The sequence below is a fragment of the Orycteropus afer genome, unplaced genomic scaffold (genome assembly GCF_000298275.1).
Source record: "Orycteropus afer afer isolate SDZICR_OR568_19922 unplaced genomic scaffold, OryAfe1.0 scaffold00032, whole genome shotgun sequence".
Lineage (NCBI taxonomy): Eukaryota > Metazoa > Chordata > Mammalia > Tubulidentata > Orycteropodidae > Orycteropus > Orycteropus afer.
This window is the reverse complement of record NW_006921619.1, coordinates 1,288,722-1,308,613: the sequence shown is the minus strand read 5'-3', so window position 1 is coordinate 1,308,613 and position 19,892 is coordinate 1,288,722. Positions and strand designations below refer to the sequence as shown.

Here is a 19,892-nt window from a genome sequence, read left to right as displayed (position 1 = left end):
GTCAATGTCATGAGACAAAGTGTATGTGAACTGCTGTATGGAAAGTGTATTTGCGCTGTAAATTTTCACCCAAATCACAATTAAAAAAAAAAAAAGTCATTAAAAAGACAGAAAAGATCAAAATGGATGTCAGAAGAGACTCACTTGTTCTTGAATGAAGAGTAGCTAAAGTGAATGGAAGAAATGATGAAATAAAAGCTGAACAGAAGATTTCAAAGGGTAACTCGAGAAGACAAAGTATTATAAAGAAATGTGCAAAGACCTGGAGTTAGAAAACCAAAAGGGAAGAACACAGCGTTTCTCAAACTGAAAGAACTGAAGAAAAAAATTGAAGCCTCAAGTTGCAATATTGAAGGATTCTATGGGCAAAATATTAAATCATGCAAGAAGCATCAAAAGAAGATGGAAGGAATACACAGAGTCACTGTACCAAAAAGATGTGGTCAATGTTCAACTATTTCAGGAGGTGGCATATGATCAAGAACCAATGATACTGAAAAAAGAAGTCCAAGCTGCACGGAAGGAATTGGTTAAAAATAAAAACAAGTTCCAGGATTGGCAGAATACCTATCAAGCTGTTTCAACAAACAGATGTAGCACTGGAGGCGATTACTCATCTATGCCAAGAAATTTGAAAGACCGCCACCTAGCCAATTAACTGGACGAGATCTATATTTGTGCCCATTCCAAAGAAAAGTGATAAAACAATATGTGGAATTTATTGAACAATTTCATTAATATCACACACAAGTAAAATTTTACTGAAGATAATTCAAAGATGATTGCCCCAGTATATCGATAGGGAACTTCCAGAAATTCAAGCTGGATTCAGAAGAGGATGTGCTGATGTCAGATAGATGTTGGCTGAAAGCAGACAATACCAGAAAGATATTTACCTGTGTTTTATTGACTATGCAAAGGCATTCAATGGTGTGGATCATAACAGATCATGGATAGCAATGTGAAGAATAGGAACTCCAGAATACTTAATTGTGCTCATGAGAAACCTGTATATAGACCAACAAGCTGTCATTTGAACAGAACAAAGGGATATTACATGGTTTAAAATCAGGAAAGGTGTGCATCAGGTTTATATTATTTCACCATACTTTTTCAATCTGTAGACTGAGCAGATAATCCAGGAAGCTGGACTATATGAAGAAGAACACAGAATCAAGATTGAAGGAGGACTCATTAACAATCTGTGATATGCAGATGACACAACCTTGCTTGCAGAAAGTGAAGAAGACTTGAAGCACTTACTGATGAAGATCAAAGACTATAGTCTTCAGTATGTATTACACCTCAATATAAAGAAAACAAATCCTCACAACTGGACCAATAAACAACATCACGAGAAATGAGAAAGATTGAAGTTGTCAGGGATTTCATTTTACTTAGATCCACAATCAACACCCATGGAAGCAGCAGTCAAGAAATAAGATGTCAAATTGTGCTGGGCAAATCTGCTGCAAAAGACCTCTTTAAAATGGTAAGTAGCAAAGATGTCACTTTGAAGACTAAGGTGTGTCTAACCCAACCCATGGTATTTTCAATTGCCTCTTATGCATATGAAAGTAAGACAATGAACAAGATAGACCGAAGAACTGCTGACTTTGAATTGTGGTATTGGGGAAGAATACTGAAAATACCACGGACTGCCAGAAGAACAAACAAATCTGTCCTAGAAGATGTGCAGCCAGAATGCTCATAGGAAGCAAGAATGGCCAGACTTCATTTCACCTACTTTGGCCATGTTGTCAGAAAGGACCACTCCCTGAAGAAGGGTGTCATGCTTGGTAAAGTGAAGGGTCAGCAAAAAAAAGGGGAAGACCCTCAACGAGATGGATTGACAGTTGCTACAATGATGGGCTCAAGTATAGCAGGGATGGTGAGGATGGAGCATGACCGGGGCAGCATTTCATTGTGTTCCACATAAGGTCTCTATGAGTCAAAGCCGATTTGATGGCACCTAACAACAACAACAACAACAAAGCCTGTGTGGCTATTTAGATTGAAATAAAAATTAAATAAAATTTAAAATTCAGGTTTTGAGTCATACTAGCCACATTTAAATGTTTGAAGGCTAAATGTTAATAGTGGTAACTCTACTAGACAGCATAAATAAGGAATGTTTCCATCATTACAAAGTTATATTGGATAGTGGTGGGCTAGATCCTGTCCAGTCCCATTTTCTCCTTCTGTGCACAAAACAAAATTATATTGCCCAGCTTCCTTTGCAGTTAAATTGAGATTACGTATTTGGGATTCAACCAATGGTGATAAGCAGAGGATTCTAAGATAGTGAAGCCAGAAAATGGATCTAATCTGTATCCCTGACTCACTGTTTGGAGGAAATCTACTAGGAGAGTCACCTGACCCAAAGTGGACTATGACACAACTGAGAAATAAACTTCTACCATGTTAAGCCCCTGTGACTTGGGGCTAATTGATTAATTGATACAGCATTTGGCTTTAATCATCTGACTAATTGTGTTAGTTGCTGTCATGGTTACAAGAGAGATACATACATCTTAGATTACATGAATATTTTTCAGATAAGGCAACCATGAGGCTTGATCATAGCTGGGAAGGGACTAGTGCTTCCTATTCCCAATGACAAATGCCCAACTAGCAGAACAAGGCTGGAACTGAGGCTTTACTTTGTCATATTGCTATTGAATCCTGACCCCTGACCACACCAGGGGAAGGGCTGATGCTTATCTAATCATAATGCATAAAAGCCCCACAGCATAAGAGTCAAGGTACTCCATTAGAGTCTACATACCAGGCCTGCTAGGTCTCTATGTGCAACCCTAGAATCCAATACAATGAGCAAAGGAGGACAATATACCTATTACCACTTCTGTCTCCAACGAATGGTACTTCCACAGGCATTGAACTGCCAGGCCTTGTACACATGACAGGAAATAAATTGGAACAAATGCGGGAAGGTAATCATGATCCCTCCCTCAAAGATCTTTAAATAAATCTCTAAATAGCCCCTGTTCAGTCAACTGAATGATCATTAATACACTGTACATAAGCAGACTACCCTGTACATAATCTTTACTCTTCACAGCAATTCAGCAAGGTAACTATCATTATCCTTGTTTTGCAAATGAGGAAATTCAGAATTGGAGATATGGCTCAAAGTCACACAACTAGTAAGCGACAGAATCAGATTGTACATCTAGCTTGATCTTCCTCTAAAACAGTTAGCTCCACTTCAACGAAGTGCCTCAATGTGTTGCCCAATCCCAATTCCCTGAGGCTGTACTTCTGTAAGGTACCTGTTTCTCAAGAAAACTTTATCCCATAGTTTGTACATACTGAAAATATGCACAACAAGTTATTTCAGGCAGCATTTTAGATTGTTACTGGTCCATTTGGGCCCATAGTCTTATGCCTGATTTATTTAATGGATTTTCTTTTATGATGATGATGATGATTATGAAAACATATACGACAAAACATTGGTCAATTCAACAAGTTCCACATATTATAATTCAGTGGCATTGATTACATTCTTCACATCATTGTAATTGCTTTCTTTTGTGGTTGTTTAAGAAAAGTTAAGTGAAAGAGAGGCAAAAGATGAACTATCCACTTAATGCTTAAGTGTCACCTTAAATTACTTGTTGACAATAAATTACATCACAAAAAATCTTAGAACTAGAAGAGCCCTTGGAAATTCAAATGCAGGATCTTTTTGTGTGCTACAAAAAAAAAAAGTTAAGAAACAAAGTCAACAAATGTGATATTTGTCTAATAACTAGTTATTATGGATTGAATTGTATCCCTCCAAAAGACATGGTGAAGTCCTCACTTCAGAAGATATGTTGACCTATGAATGTGACATTGTTTGGAAATAAAATCTTTGACGATGTCACCAGTTAGGTTAACATGAGGTTGCACTGCAGTAGGGTATGGGCCCCAATCCTGTATAACTGGTTTCCTTATAAAAGAGAAGATACACAGAGACAGAAAGACAGAGAAAGGACACCATGTGATGTTGTAGCTGCAAGACAAGAGATGCCCGGAGCTACCAGAAGCTAGGAGAGAAGCATGTATTAATCATTGTCACTCAAAGCCTCAGAAGGAATCAACACAGACGACATCCTGATCTCAGACACCCAGCCTCTAAAACTGTGTGCAAATGAAGAAAGATGAGGGAGTCAGCTTCTGTAAGAATTTATAGCCTGCAAATTTTGGTTGGGAGCTCTAGTAGTGTAGTGCCTAAGGCACTTGACCGATAACCAGAAGGCTGGCGTTTGCCACTCCTCGGAAGGAAGGTTGGGTAATCTACTTCCATAGTAATACTACCTTGGAAAACCAAGGAGGGGTCGCTATGGGTCGGGTCTGACTAAATGGCACATAACAGCAACGAATTTCGGTTGTTTCAAACCACCCTGAAACAATATTTTGTCATAGTAGCCTTAGGAAAGTTTACCAAACTAACTCTGATATCAAAGAATTTCTCTGCAAAGTAAACAGATTTCTAATACTTTGTAGGTTCTGAGAGAGAAGTAAGTCCCTAAGTTTTGTATTTGAGAGTTGAAGCACTATTGGCAGTTTGAGTTGATGATCCAAGTATCATATTCTAAAACTTCTATTACTGTCTCCATTTATCTGTTCAAGCATTTAGGTAGCAATATAGAAAACCGACGACCTGTAGAAGCAAAAAGCAAACCCTACTTCTTATTTTGAGATGAGGAGGACACATTTTAAATAGCATTTTTCAGTTGTGAGAATTCCAAAATCCCATAATCATAATAGATTTTGGAGGGGTACTCTCATCCTAAAACCGAAAACCAAAACATTCACACAAGGTTCTGTCAAGCCACGTATTAAATAAAATTACTTTAAATAAAAGACACTACCAAACAATCACTAAAATACGCTTCCCTGTGCTCATCTTTACCTTTACTATGTTTTATGTAAAAACTTCTGGTAGTGTGGTGATTAAGGCATTTGGCTGCTAACCAAAAGGTCTGTGGTTTTGACCCACCAGCTTATCCCCAGAAGAAGATGAAGCAGTCATCTTCTGTAAGAATTTACAGCCTTAGAAACACTATGGGGCAATTATACTCTATCCTACAGGGTCTATGAAGGAACTCTGGTGCTGCAGTGCCTAAGGCAACTGACTGCTAACCAGAAAGAAGGTTGGCAGTTCAAACCCACCAGCCACCCTGCGGAAGTAAGACAGGACAATCTACATCCACAACGATTTACCACCTCGGGAAACCAATGGGGGTCGTTATGCCTAGGAATCTACTTAATAGCAGTGGTTTTTTTGTTTGTTTATAGTCTGTGAGTCACAATCAACCGGATAGCAGTGGGTTCGATATACTGTACGCTGCCTACAAGAAATCCACTTTAAATATAAGGATACAGGCAGGTTATGTACTCTGTTGCTATACATTTGTTTGGCTTCTTGGTGCAACCTGGTACTGTATAAATATACAGGGATGCTCATTATAAGAAGGTCCCTAGGTGGTGCAAAGGAGCTCTGGTAGCATAGTGGCTAAAGCACTTGACTGCTAACCAGAAGGCTGGCGGTTCAAACCCTCCAGGCACTCCTCGGAAGGAAGGTTGGGCAATCCTACTTCCGTAGTGATACTGCCTCGGAAACCCAAGGAGGGGTCGCTATGAGTCGGGGCCGACTGGACGGTACATAACAACAACAACAGGTGGTGCAAACGGTTTGCGCTGGGCTAACAGAAAAGTTGACAGTCTGAACATACCCAGCGACACTGCAGAAGAAAGGCTTGGCGATCTTCTTCTTTAAGGATCACAGAAAACCCTATGGAATAGTTCTCTGTAACACACGGGGTCGCCATGAGTCTGACTGGACTCCTCAACAACGGCTTTTTCTTTTTCTTTTTTTAATGGTCTTTTTGGACAATTATAAACGAAATAAATGGAAGGCAAGGTGCTGAGAGATGTGAAAATTGATGTAACACTGCACAGTATCTTCTCCAGCCATAGCCTCTCTTGCAAGAATTCCAAAAGCCCTCGGCTCCGGAGCAAGGTGGAGAAAAGGAGGGGCGCCCAACTGGAGAAGGCACCTAGCCCAGTGAGAAGGCGAGCCGCCCACTCACCAACCAATCCGAAGTCGTGTTCTCCTCCCGCCCACTACTTGAGCGACCTTTCCCCGCTCCTCTGTCCCCTTTTACGACAGTTTTCCGGCTAGCTTTGCGTCGGCCCACTGCCTTTTTCCTTGAGAGGTTGGTACTCTGGCAGTGTGTACCTGACGGTGTTGGCTGCGTCCCTTTTCAGTAGAGGCGTGGAGTGGGTGGCTGCGGCCTCTGGACTGGGATGAACCGCGCTCCCAGTGGAGATAGGGCAGCCGAGCCAGAGCCATGGTGAGTGCGGCTTCCGACCTTCTGGGCGACCTCGGGCCTGCCCTCAATCCAGCACCCGGCCTCGGAGCAAAGAACTGAGGTGCTCCCTAGTGCGGGAGTAGGCAAGGAGTTGAGAGACCCGGGACGTCAAAACCTCGAGGCCCAAAGCTGTTGGCGCACCCTACCCGGGCCTTTGTCTTCTTACCCGCCTCTGAAAAGGTCTTTCGTCGCTGGCCCGCCGTCTTTGGGGTTCTGGGAGCGAAGGCATTGCTACCCTCGCAGCCGGTTAAGGTCAGCCGCTGCCAGGGATTGAGATGAGGGCAAATGCACTCGATTCTACCTGCCCTTCACCCCAACGCCCTCGCAGTTCTTGCTCTGCGCCTCTTCCTTCTCTGCCTCTACCTGACATAGAGCTCTTCTCTGGGATCCTGAACGTGTTTGGGCTTTTCTCCTGTTTCTCTGTTCTCTTGAGGCGAGAAGGTGCCAAAAGCGGTCAGAAAAACCAGTACCCTAGTTAAACCAAAAGGGGGAAAAAAAAAAAAAAACCGCACTGCCGTCCCGTCGGATCCGACTCACAGCGGCTTCTTGGGTTTCCGAGGTGGTATCACTACGGAAGTAGATTGCCCAACCTTCCTTCCGAGGGGGGCTGGTGGGTACACCACTGATAGAAAAACAAAATAAAACTAAGGTGCTACCATCAGGCAGAACATTTTCATTTCTCCCATTGAACTGAAACTTGTAATGAATTGGGGATGGGAGAATGGGCATGATAGTAAATATGGGAATTGGGAGAAGTAAGTATTTATTCTTCTTCCCTTTACCAGGCCAGTACAGTGGTAGCAGTTGGACTGACCATTGCGGCTGCAGGATTTGCAGGTTTGTTTATGCTTTGGGAGTGGAGGTGAAGTAGGTGAGATTGGGAATTTGTTTATATATTTAAAATTTTCCTTTTGTTTTAGGCCGTTATGTTTTACAAGCCATGAAGCATGTGGAGCCTCAAGTAAAACAAGTTTTTCAAAGTCTGCCAAAATCTGTAAGTCTTTTTTGCTAATTGTTTGCTCAATAGGGCAAATTTCCAAGCATCTATGAAATTCGGTCCTTTGGGCCCCTTCTCACTCTTTTCACAAGAATGCTTTAGAACTTCTGAGCTTTGTAATGATTGAAAAAAAAACAAAAACCCCAAAACCCCCCACTGCCATTGTGTCTATTCCAACTCATATGACCCTAAGGGACAGAATAGAACTGCCTCATAGATTTTCCAAAGCTGTAAATCTTTATGGAAGCAGACTGTCTCATCAGCTGGTAGGTTCAAACTACTGACCTTTTGGTTAGCAGCTGAATGCTTTTAACAACTATGCCACCAGAGTTCCTCTTGTAATAATACTACCCTCAAAAGTCCAATGTTATATGAGTGTTTGGGGGAAGGCTTGCTAACAATTCTGGTACCAAGTGACATTATTACTTTATTGCTCACATACTGTTAACTCTAACATCATTCTCTGTTCACAATCTTGCTCTTCTTCTTTGCATTATAAGCACAGGGATCTAAAGTGATCTGTTCTTATCATGTGGCCTTGGCACTTCCTAACTTGATTCTTATAATTAACATTAGGCTGTACGGTACGACCAGATGTGATGACCACGCCATATAGTACCTTCTTTGGTCACAGTTCAGGATGAAATTGGCTGTGACAGCTTGTTGTATATATATTGTTGAGTATATATTTTTGTGTACAATCAAATTTGACAGAATAGGATGGTGGTAGGCTTTCCCAGTAGATTCTTGACATAACAAGATCAGAGGATCTGCTCACCTAGCTGTGTTTTATTAGTTTCCTGAAGCCTCATAATACCTTTGAGCCACTTGTCCCAGGAGACCTCTAAATACTCTTCTTGAGGCACTTGTTTTAAAACATTTTCTCATGTTATGAGATCAAATTTTTACCTAGACCATGGCTAACTTGGAATAATCTTTCTTTTGCTCCCAAAAGAACTGGATTTGAGTCATTATTCATTTGGCTTACATTTCCAAGACAGTTTAAGTTGTCTAGAAAAAATAGATCTATTTAATGACGTTATAATTTGTTACTAAGGTTGTAAATCATTATGCAAGCAGACTGTCTCATCTTTCTCCCATAATTTATTATTGCTTGTAAAGATAAAATTGCATTTAGTTGTCTGAAATGACTTTTCTGTTCTATAAACATTTACAAACATTTTCTTGGCAACTTTTCAGTTATTAATCTTTTCTTACTAATGCATTTCTTTCAGGCCTTCAGTGGTGGCTATTACAGAGGTGGATTTGAACCCAAAATGACAAAACGGGAAGCAGCATTAATACTGGGTGTAAGGTATAATAATCCCTAATGTTTTCAATATTTTCTACAACACTAGAGATAAGAGGAAATGTAAGAAAAGACCTTCTCTCCTTAATTAGAGAGAGTTAATGGAGAAGTGTTACTCCAAGAAGATTGGTATTATCAATTCTAGTCAAATGGCACCTACACTGCTCTTTCCTTTCATATACATTTTAAAGATTTACCTATTTCCTACAAAAGTCAAAAGAGAAGGCATAGCACTTTTTCATATATTCATAAATACATCAATAGAGCTCCTAATACATAATCAGTTTCAATATTCTCTGCAACTGATTAACATACTCTGTGGGGAAATTCTACCTTTTCCAGGAAAGGTCCGTTGTAATGAATATTCAAGTTCAAGTAAATTTTTAAGAATGGGTTACTTTTCTAAAGGAGCTCTGGTGGTATAGTGGGTAAAGCATTCAGCTGCTAACCAAAAGGTCAGTAGTTCAAAACGTACCAGCTACTCCATGGAAGAAAGATGAGATAGTCTGCTTGCATAATGATTTACAGCCTTAGAAACCTGATGGGGCAGTGTCTGTCTTGTAGGGTCACTATGAGTTGGAAACGACTCTGTGGCAGTGGGTTACTTTTCTAAGGGGCAGTTAGTTCTAATAAGATTCATCCTCCTAGTGTGATAGGGAAGAGGTTCCTAAGCAACTTTTACTGTCATGTGTTGACTTAATTACAGTTTCATAGTATTTTTTAAGTGGTCTTACAAACTTTTTTTTTTAATCACAAATAGATTAAAGTAAACCGTATCTTTCCTTTTTTCTAATTAGTCCTACTGCCAATAAAGGAAAAATCAGAGATGCTCATCGACGAATTATGCTCTTAAATCACCCAGACAAGGGTAAGTAGTCATTAAAAACTCGTTACACATGTTGTTGAAGTGAGTGATTGTTATTAATGGAATGATGTCATACATAATTCTTGGTGGTCTTTATAAGTTGTTGTTATATGCTGTCGAGTTGGATCTGACTCATAGCGACCCCTCCTTGGGTTTCTGAGGCAGTATCACTATGAAAGTAGATTGCCCAACCTTCCTTCTGAGGAGTGGCTGGTGGGTTTGAACCGCCAGTATTCTGGTTAGCAGTCAAGTGCCTTAGGTACTATGCTACCAGAGCTCTTAGGTCTTTATAAGGGAAGTGTCTAATATGTGTGTGAGCACTGCCTGCACAAGTGGATGCATTTGTTTTTGGGGCCTTGAAAGAATAAACACTGAATGAAAAATTCATTTAGCGTAATGAGCAGATCAGATACTTATTATAATCTGGGAACAGTGATGAGCATTAACAGTATTTTGAGATCTGCAGTTCTGATAAAATGTGATTTATAATATTGATCATCATAAACTCTGCTACTATGGTTTTTTATCTTCATAAATGTGTGAAGGGGTAAATTTTTTAATTAAAAATTTAATTTTTCCCCATCTCTTAGACCTTTGAACTAAAGCCTACTTGATTAGAAACCTACACAATGTCACTTACTAGTTTCTGATACATTTATAAGCAGCTTAGGTTTTTCAGCTTTCTTGTGTTGAAAGAAAGCAAATAATTCATTTGAATGCCAAAATACACACCACAAAATCCATGTTCCAATGGTCAAAGCCTTTTACCTCTATAGGAGAGAACTTTTCATTAAGAGGGTTTTTTGACAGTTTAAAAAAGGATTGTAATTGTTTGGTAATCTGACTTCTCAGCCTCTTATACAAATTTTAGCTTCTGTTACTTGAAACCACTACCTGTCTCTCTGTGGTGGCTTCTCGTACTATGGTGGCTTGCATGTTGCTGTGAGGCTGGAGGCTATGCCACCAGTGTTTCAAATGCCAGCAGGGTTACCTATGGTGGACAGGTTTCAGTGGAGCTTCCAGACTAAGACAGACTTGGAAGAAGGAAGGAGCCATCCACTTCTCAAAGAATTAGCCAGTGAAAACCTTATGAATAGCAGTAAAACACTGATATATTCAGGACTGGGCAATGTTTCGTTCTGTTGTACATAGGGTCGCTGTGAGTTGGAGCCAACTTCACGGCACTTAAGAACAATTACTTGGAAGTCTTCTGATTCAGGAAGCCTAGGGTGCAAGCCCATAAATTTTGCCTTTCTACCTAGCTTCCCTGTGTGGTACTACCTGCCTGTCTCTGGGGACCACACTTTAAAAATCACTGCTCTAATAGGAAAGCAGATTAGTAGGTGGTGTCATTAAGGAACAATTTATAAGAGAAAAAAACTATGAAGGGCAGTAAAACTATTTTAAGTGAATTGGAGACTTCCAACAGTTTAGAAGCTACTGAGAATACAATGGTTTTAAAACAGTGTCCTATAATGATTAGTGTTTATTCATGACTTGGAGTCACTGTGAATAGGTCAACTTACGCTGTTTTCAAGGCACATAAGCATGTTTTTTAAATCCCATTTTGATTAATTTTTTACACTTTGGAAAAACTTGTCAAATTTTTTTAGAAACCCTCACGTAAATCACTTCATTTCACGTTGGTCAAATATTATTTCTGCTAATTTGACCTTGCAGACAAGTATAGGGATCCTTGAAACAAGCATAGGTCTTCACCAAGCAGAAGCTGAGAATCCCTATGATAACTATTCCTTTTTTCTTTCTTCCTGTAGGAGGATCTCCTTATATAGCAGCCAAAATCAATGAAGCTAAAGATTTACTAGAAGGTCAAGCTAAAAAATGAAGTAAATGTATGATGAATTTTAAAGTACATAGTAGTTTATGTATGAGTCTGACTTTTTATAATAAAATGCTTCAAAGCTGATTTTTTTAAAATGATTTAGCACACGCTAAATCAGAGCCTTGGTATATTTTTGTTTAAATTTGAGAATTTTAAATGATTATAGCCTAGCTTAGAATATATGGAGATTGTTATTTATAGATAAATACATAGCATTTGATAGAAGTATTATTCATTTGGCAGATAATTTGGTACCTGTGTGTATTAGGCACTCCTCAATGAAAAGTGAACATGACAGTCTTTGTTTTCAAGGAACCTCCAGTCTAATGAGAGACTGGCAGATAAATTTCAAACACAATGTGATAAATGTAATTATAGAATTAGCACAAGCCATTATAATAGGGACTTTTACCTCACTGGAAGAAAAGGCTGTTTGAGGTCAAAGAAGAACACTGTAAAAAGCAAAGGCCTAGCTACTTGGAATCTTGCATTTAGCCATAACTCCAACCTAAGAAGTTGACCCAGGTATGTATATTATCACTGACAACTCAAACTTTATACATTAAAAACTCAACAGTATGCTAAAAAAAACACTTGAAAGTACAAGTCCTGTTTTAATCAAAAAAAGTATTTACATTGTATTCACCTAGCCTCTTCAAGATATGACCATTTATAAATTGTTCCTTTAACTGGTTATTTTTTGATATAATTGAAGTTTTACAGATGTAATCACCAAACTTACCAACTACACCAACTCCTCACTTAACAATTACCTCATTTTCCAACACTGTACTTTTACAAATAGAAAAAAAAAAATGTATCCGACTACTTTGCACATTGACAACATACATCAGGTAGTATTGAACACCTATGTACGGAGCAAGAGTAACACTGGCTGTGATGGTTAAGGGTGTGTGTCATCTTCGCTGGGCCATGGTTCTCAGTGGTTTGGCAGTTATGTAATGATGTAGTCATCCTCTATTTTCACATAACACCAGTTTTCACATAACAACCTGGTTTTTGGAACTAAGCACGTTAATAAGTGGTATGAGTGTATTATCAAAACTGAAAACTAATGTCCTCTATATAAAAATATTAGTCACCATGGACTCTTAAAAACCTATACACTGATAAATTTAAATGACATTTGAAGGCAAATAACTTACAGTTGGTCTAAGAAAGTATAGAGAATATAAGAACCTTGTCTGGAAAACCAAACCCACTGCCATAGAGTTGATTCCAACTCATAGTGACCCTACAGGACACTACAGTTCTAACTTCCCCATAGGGTTTCCAAGGCTGTAAGTTGAAGCCAGCTGCCACATCTTTCTCTTCAGAAGTGGTTGGTGGGTTCTACCTACCATCCTTTTGATTAAGCACTTGCTAACCCCTTGGCACCAGGGGTTCTATATCTTAGCCAAGGACTTGTATAAAAACTGAGGTAAATTTGCAATTTGTGGTCACCAAGATTATTTATATTTACATTGTGTAGCTCAAAAATGATCGAGTTACATTAACTACCATCTAAACTTTAAATCTTACAAATTTTCAATTACTAATGGAGAACACAAGGTATTTTGAGGTAAAGATAGTTGTTGTTGTTGTTGTTATTTGCCGTCGAGTCATCATACTGGTGTTGGGATGTACTTATGAGAATTTTAAAGTATGGATGATAAGGGTTTCATCTGCTGTTTTGATTTATTTAACATCATGGTCCCATTTAATCTGTCTGATCGAGTCTGTCATGATTGAAGAGTATCATGAAGCACCAGCCTAAGGCAGCCATGCCTTTTGTATATGGTAAATCTTTTATTCTAGAAAAAAACATTATTTGATAAGTGTCAATACTTGTGCATATTTAATGCAAATAGAATACTTAAGACAGTAAGATGATGAAAAACCATTTTAATACTAAAAGAGCATAGCAGAGCACATAGTTTTATTTTCTTTAGGCTCACTTTTTCAAGAACACAGAATCCATATATTTCATTGAAGGTATAACCTTTTTCTTGGGGAAAAAAATGAGGGCTCTAGATCATATTGGGCAATACATGCCAGTGCCAGAATGATCTTAAAATGCATTCATCCTTTAATATTTAAAAAATAAAAAAAGACCTGTAATGCTGTCATTTATTGAATACTTCCAATGTGCAAGCACTTTCCTTGTCTCAATAAATCTGCTTACTATTGATATGTACATTTTACAGGTGAGGAAAGTGAAGTTTATGGAGCTTAAGTAACTTGCCCAAAGCTACATGGTGAATGAGAATTAACCCTGGTCTGTCTCAGCTCCATACTCTTAATATAAATCTCTCTACTGTGGCATCTTTCACAGTTCTGATAACCTAAAGATGTGACTCCGGTACTTTTAATTACACATCTTTTTAACCACTTGTTACAAAGATTATTAGTGTTTTTAATATACTTTATAGAGGGTATGGTTGAACACCATACTAAGGAATAGGAGGTGCAGCTTTTAATAATTATGGCTGCCACATTTTATGGAAGAGGAAAACTAAAGGACATAGCAAATGGTTTCCAAGGCTGTTCAACTAGTGAAACTAAAATTAAGTCCCAGGTATCTTCTCCACTTCACTATGTTGTTGCTGTTATGTGCCATCGAGTCTGACCAGACTCATAGCGACCCCTCCTTGGGTTTCTGAGGCAGTATCACTATGGAAGTAGATTGCCCTATCTTCCTTCCAAGGAGCGGCTGGTGGGTTTGAACCGCCAGCCTTCTGGTTAGCAGTCAAGTGCCTTAGGCACTATGCTACCAGAGCTCCTCCAGTTCACTATGTTGTTCACTTGTAATTTGATTGTTAGTATTCAGGAGACACGTTTGGGGGCATACCTAGCCACAGCCTTAGTACTAGATCCAGTTTGTTTCCTTACTTTGCCCTTTCCCTTTTGCCTCCATTGGGCTTTTGGGTTGGTAGTATTAGATAAATTGTTAAGCTGTGATAAGGAGCTCTGGTGGTACTGTAATTAAAGCATTTGGGTGCTAACCAAAAGGTCACAGTTTAAACCCACTAGCCACTCCATGGGAGAGAAATAAAGCAGTCTGCTTCCCTAAAAATTTACCACCTTAAAATATGGGGCAGTTCTAGTCTGCCGTACAGGGTTGCTAAGAGGTGGAATCAACACAGTGGCAGTACGTGTTTTGCTTTAATCTGGTATAAAAACTGGCTTTGCTGGTAATGAAAATAAATGGGCTAGAGTGAGTGGTCCTAAAGTTAAATATCCTCTGGAATTTTAAGCAAATTCTCTTGCCTTCAAATATTTTCCAAATGTTGGGAATACCTATAGAAACAATTTAAATGAAGACAGTAGTCTAGCTCTGCAGGTTACTATTTTATGAGGCCCAACTCTGAAGAATTGATAATCTTTGTGTGAAAACAGGTAGTGCTTAAGCCTATACCTATATACTCTGCTAATTCTAGAAGCTTGGTTATCTGGTTTTCTCTGTCATTGTTAATTTGGTGTACTCTAAATTACAACAAACAGAAGCAAGCAGGGTAGTAGGCAATATGAAGCAAAACCATTGAGAACTGGAGAAGAAAATAGAGAACTAGATTATTAACACGGGGCAAAACCCTTACTCCACACTGAAAAGCTGTGGAAGCTGTATTAGTATTCAGTGTACCAGAAAAGCATGACCTACCTTAAAACCTTACATCAAAAATATTTAAAAATAAAATCCGCTCTTGCAGAATGCTTCACCAAAGAATGAGTTGAATTTTAAGTTTTAACACATCAGGCTACAACAATTACATAGCTTTAACTACTAAGAACATTTAAGGTATTTCTGTTGACATTGACCTAAAAATGTTGACCATGTTAATAATTTCCAATGAAAATTTAGAACTTGACTCAAAAACGTCAATTAGAATTATGACAAACATCTGTAAATTTGATGTCAAATAATATTTAGAATGCTATAGATTTTTAGTATCTATAAAGAATCCTGGATTGAGAGTAACCTTGAATACCCAGGAAACTTAAATGATCCAAGCTCTGCTTGTTGCTGCAGAGTTATGCAGGGTGCTATTGATCTACCTATAGCCAAATGTTGCCTTAGCAACAGAATAGGAAGAGCTTCTATCCTGTTACCTATTCTTCCTCACCCAGTGATACTGGAACCTGTTAACACTTGCTGACACTGAAGGGCTGTTTCAGCTGTCATGTTTATATGACGTTGGTTAGAATAGAAACAGCAAGTTGAAACAGGTTGAAGTATAAGCTCCAAGCAACAATTTTTTTTTCCTAGAAAAACTACAAAAAAAAAAGTTTAATATGGCCTCCAAACTTAAAAATGAGGTGCATTTTATAATTAATCTATTAAGTAAAAAGGATATAAAACATGTAACATCTATATGATTTCACCCAAAAAAATCACACATCATGTGAAATACAAAAAAAGTCAAGGAGCTATTAAGTAGTACGCATTATAATAAGGCTGTAAAACTGAGGCAAATTAGTGAAAAATAAGTATTTGTCCTTGTTTTTGGGTATCTTTACATGAGCCTAGTTGAAATGGTTGGGATGGTCACATACACGTGTATATGAAACTCAACTGTAATTCCATATACTCCTTATGGATAATGCTTGGGAATATGGTTAAATATCACTCAGGACCCACATGACTGGACTCAAGTTCTTTTAATATTAAAGAGCCCTTATATTCAACCAGTCCAGCCCTGTTAGAGAAGAAAATTAAACCATAGGGAGTAAGTTAACAGAACTAGGAGAATGACTCCCAATTTCATACTTTTAACTACATCTTTATGAACTGTCAAAGTAAGAAATAAATGAGCTGAGGAAAAATCAAATTGCATTATAGTTTCTCCAAGAGCATTTTTATACACCTTATTTCAGTTCTTGGAATAGTAGTATAAAAGATAGAGGTGGAATCTGACTTTAAGGTGATTCACTGATAACCTTTTTTGGAAAACAAAATTTTTATACATCTTACACATTTGCCCTTCTCATCCAATAATTAGGGGTTTTCTGAGTGGATTCTTTCTGGATTTCTAGAGCAAGTAAAGTGTATTAGGCTGAACCATAGGACACTGCCAGTTTTGTGGGTCAGTCAACTGTTGGCAATGTCCTACGGTTTTGCCCTAACATTACTGACTTGCTTTCAGCCAGCAAGAGTGCAGTTTGGAGTTACCATCACTTGCCAATAATTTGACTACAGCAGATTGTAATTACTGTTTATTGCAACAGTTCCTGAAATTAAAGCCAAGTATCATAGGTTAATCCTGGGTCATAGAACACCATAATCCGTCAACCACACATCTTAATTAAAAACTGATACTTAAAAATAAAGGGTCAGCAAAAAGAGGGTTACTGTTAGTAGTTGATGTTGAGTAGATTCCAACTCATCAAGTCCCTGAGTGGTGCAAACAGTTCAGCACTCAATCACTAACCAAAAGGTGGGTGGTTCAAACCCACCCAGAGACCCCTGGAAGACAGGTCTGGCAATCTACTATTGAAAGGTCACAGCCTTGAAAACCTAATGGAGCAATTCTACGCTGCATACCTGGGAAACCACCCCCGCAAAAAAGGGAACCATTAAAGAGTCATCAAACCCCAACAGCAAAAAACAAATCCTTTTGGAATCTCGGTATACTGGTAAGTTCCAGTTTAAATCCAAGTTCCCTAAAGTATTCTAGGAAATCCAGTTGTGAAAATAATTTGTCACTTCCACAACCACCAAAATCTGACATGGCCTATTTCATTACGGCCAGTTTTTGATCTGTCCTTGGGAGATATTAAGCTCCTCGTGCCACAGCCTGTGAGAATATTAATTGGGAAATCACTTATGCTGCTTTTCACCAAGTGGGTCAGAATCAGATTAATCTATTTTTTTGTTTTTAAAGCATTTATTGGCAGGGTTTCATTGGTTAATCGATCTGCAGGGAACACAAATGGCGCTATACTCCCAATTTATCTCCAACATTTAGTTACAATACCAACTTTACAGTAACCCTTCTCAGGCTACAAAACACTAGATACACTGTAAACAGCAACTGCAAAATCACTTGTGTGACTTAGCATAAAGAATGGCTGCCAAGAATGGAGACCTCAAGTACAAAAGAAAACCTCCAGCAGCTTTTCATTGACCACTAGCTTAGTGTTTTCCTATTTAGTTCTTTTGCTTTATCCGTGTTTATCACCTTCCAGTTGATTGACTCACAGTGACTCCATGGGTCATAAAGTGTGCTTCACAGGGTTTCCAATGGCTGATTTTTGGCATCACCAGGCCATTTTTATGAGGTGCCTCTTAGTGGACTCGAACTTCCAACTTTTTGGTCACCAGTTGAGCACATTAACCATTTGCACCATCCAGGGGCTGTGTGTGTGTGTGTGTGTACATATTTTTCATTAACTATAATGCATCTGCCCACTTGCATGTATTTTTAAATTATCACCTGTATTCTAATATATTCATTTAAAAGCAACCTGCTCAGCCTTGTCCTAAGCAATGCCCCAGATAAGTTTCCATGAACTCATTGGTTTGGTATGTTACTTCTCTAACTTTACATTCAAATATGTAACTCTGAAAATAAGATTTGTGTGTATCCCTACTGTAATTTTACCAATAGTACTTTACCTGACACACCAGTTTGTGGTACAGTTTTAGGCCCATTGAATGAACAGTGGCTTCAAAAAGGTCATTCCAAACCCAAAAATCCTGTTATCTCCCAAGGTTTCAGGAAAGATCATTTTTGTGCCTACATGATCTCAACTCCTACTTCATGATTCAGGTCAGCTTCCATATATGGTTTCACATGTATATGCTTAAACAATTTTTGAGCTGCACAAGACCTTTCAGAATAGATTTTTTTTTTTTTTTTTGAGTGTCTTTGTTTAGTGATTCACTTATTGGAAAGTTATCCCATACCAACATCTTCCTTAACTAAGATGGCAGTCAAAAAGATGCTTTCCAAGCGTGGAAGCCTCCTCAATCAACAATGGTCACCTTTCAGGAATACACCTTTTCACCTATACTTCTGAATGTGACCATATGCTGTTTAATTCACAACAAAAACAGTCTTAAAAGAGCAAAACACTGGGTTGTAGTGACATCTTAATAGTTAATTCCTAGAGTATGGTTATTAATTAATGCTTTTTTAAAGAACTGCTTGGACAATACCCATTTTTTAAGTTGGTTTTGTGTTTCTTCCTTTCCCATAAAATAATCTTTGTGAAAATGATTTAGTGATTCTGAATCTTCTACGGAGGAAAATGAAAACCAACTTTCTCTACAGCATACTTACTAATTTGGGAATTCTTTGGACATGTATCATTTGTAATCCAATTATGGATGAGAACTAAGAATAAAAAGGCCAAGTTTCTAACTTTGATGGCTACAAAGTCATGTTTAAATCCTTTGTGGGTAAATTTTTAAAAATCAATATATGCAATTACTTAGTATCTTCATGCAAAGTGCAAGTATGTATTTTTAAATTCTCAGTGGAGCCACTGAGACAATTTTAGGAAGAGATATTTAATAACATCGTATCTTAACTTCAACTGGAATAGTATCTTAACTTCAACTGGAATAAATTTTAAGGGCTTGGATTAATATACTAACCTGGTAAATTTTACATTTTTAACAATACTTTTAGGCTTCTCTTTAGTTCATGTAAAGTAACTAAAACCACTCAACATTTTTATGCACTTAACAAATGAACACATAATTATGCACACAAAACTTTTCAAACATCAAAGACAAATAAGAGCTTTCTTGCTCAGTGGTCTCATTTTTGTGGAGTAAATCCCTCCCATAAATCCTCAAATACTTGACTTCAGAAGTAGTTGCACTAAGTTAGTTCTTATATATCATTGTTACTCTGTAGAAAAAAATGTTTGAAATGAAGCTGTCTAAAATAACTTTATACATAAAAGGTCTGATTGATTTTTAATCATTATTATTGGTATGAGAACCTTAACAGAATTATTTCCTTGACAATCAAATGAAAAAGCATTTAGTGTCCTATTCCTTATTTTAAATTTGCTCATTAGTTCTTTTTACATTTTTTAATAAAAGTCTGAAAGGCAAAAGAAAAAATTCTGGCTTATATTCATTGCCTTTGATTATTATTTTATTTACATAGATTTCTCCATAATGATTAAATATCTGATTAATTACCAAGCCATTCTAACAGGCTATATTTACAGTGTTAAGACTTCAGAAGATTCATCACAGTATGATTAAATGGTCTCCTAAATATTTGAATGCTATTTATTAGCAAATATAAATGTTTTTTAAGAAGCAATAAAGGGGTACTATTCTAGGCCTTTAAGTAGCTTCAACTGTCTTGTAGCAATTAGTGTAAAAAGTAGAAAGTTAAAAATCAGCAAATGGAAGATCAAAGTTTATTTACTACCTGCATACAAAAACATATTGCACATCAAACAACCAAAATCAAAAAAAAAAAAAAAGGAAAAAGAAAAAAAAGATACTCTACTGAGGACTAACATGT

The 19,892-nt window shown here is 37.8% G+C and overlaps 1 protein-coding gene across 1 annotated transcript; it reads left to right on the top strand.

Moving 5' to 3' along the window:
* Positions 1 to 7,177: 7,177 nt before the first annotated feature.
* Positions 7,178 to 11,403, top strand: DNAJC19 (DnaJ heat shock protein family (Hsp40) member C19). Its single transcript, XM_007935902.2, has 5 exons — positions 7,178 to 7,223; positions 7,307 to 7,380; positions 8,619 to 8,698; positions 9,490 to 9,560; positions 11,333 to 11,403. Exons 2-5 carry the CDS (start codon positions 7,327 to 7,329, stop codon positions 11,401 to 11,403), a joined length of 276 nt encoding a protein of 91 aa, XP_007934093.2. The 5' UTR covers positions 7,178 to 7,223; positions 7,307 to 7,326.
* The last annotated feature ends 8,489 nt before the right edge of the window (positions 11,404 to 19,892 follow it).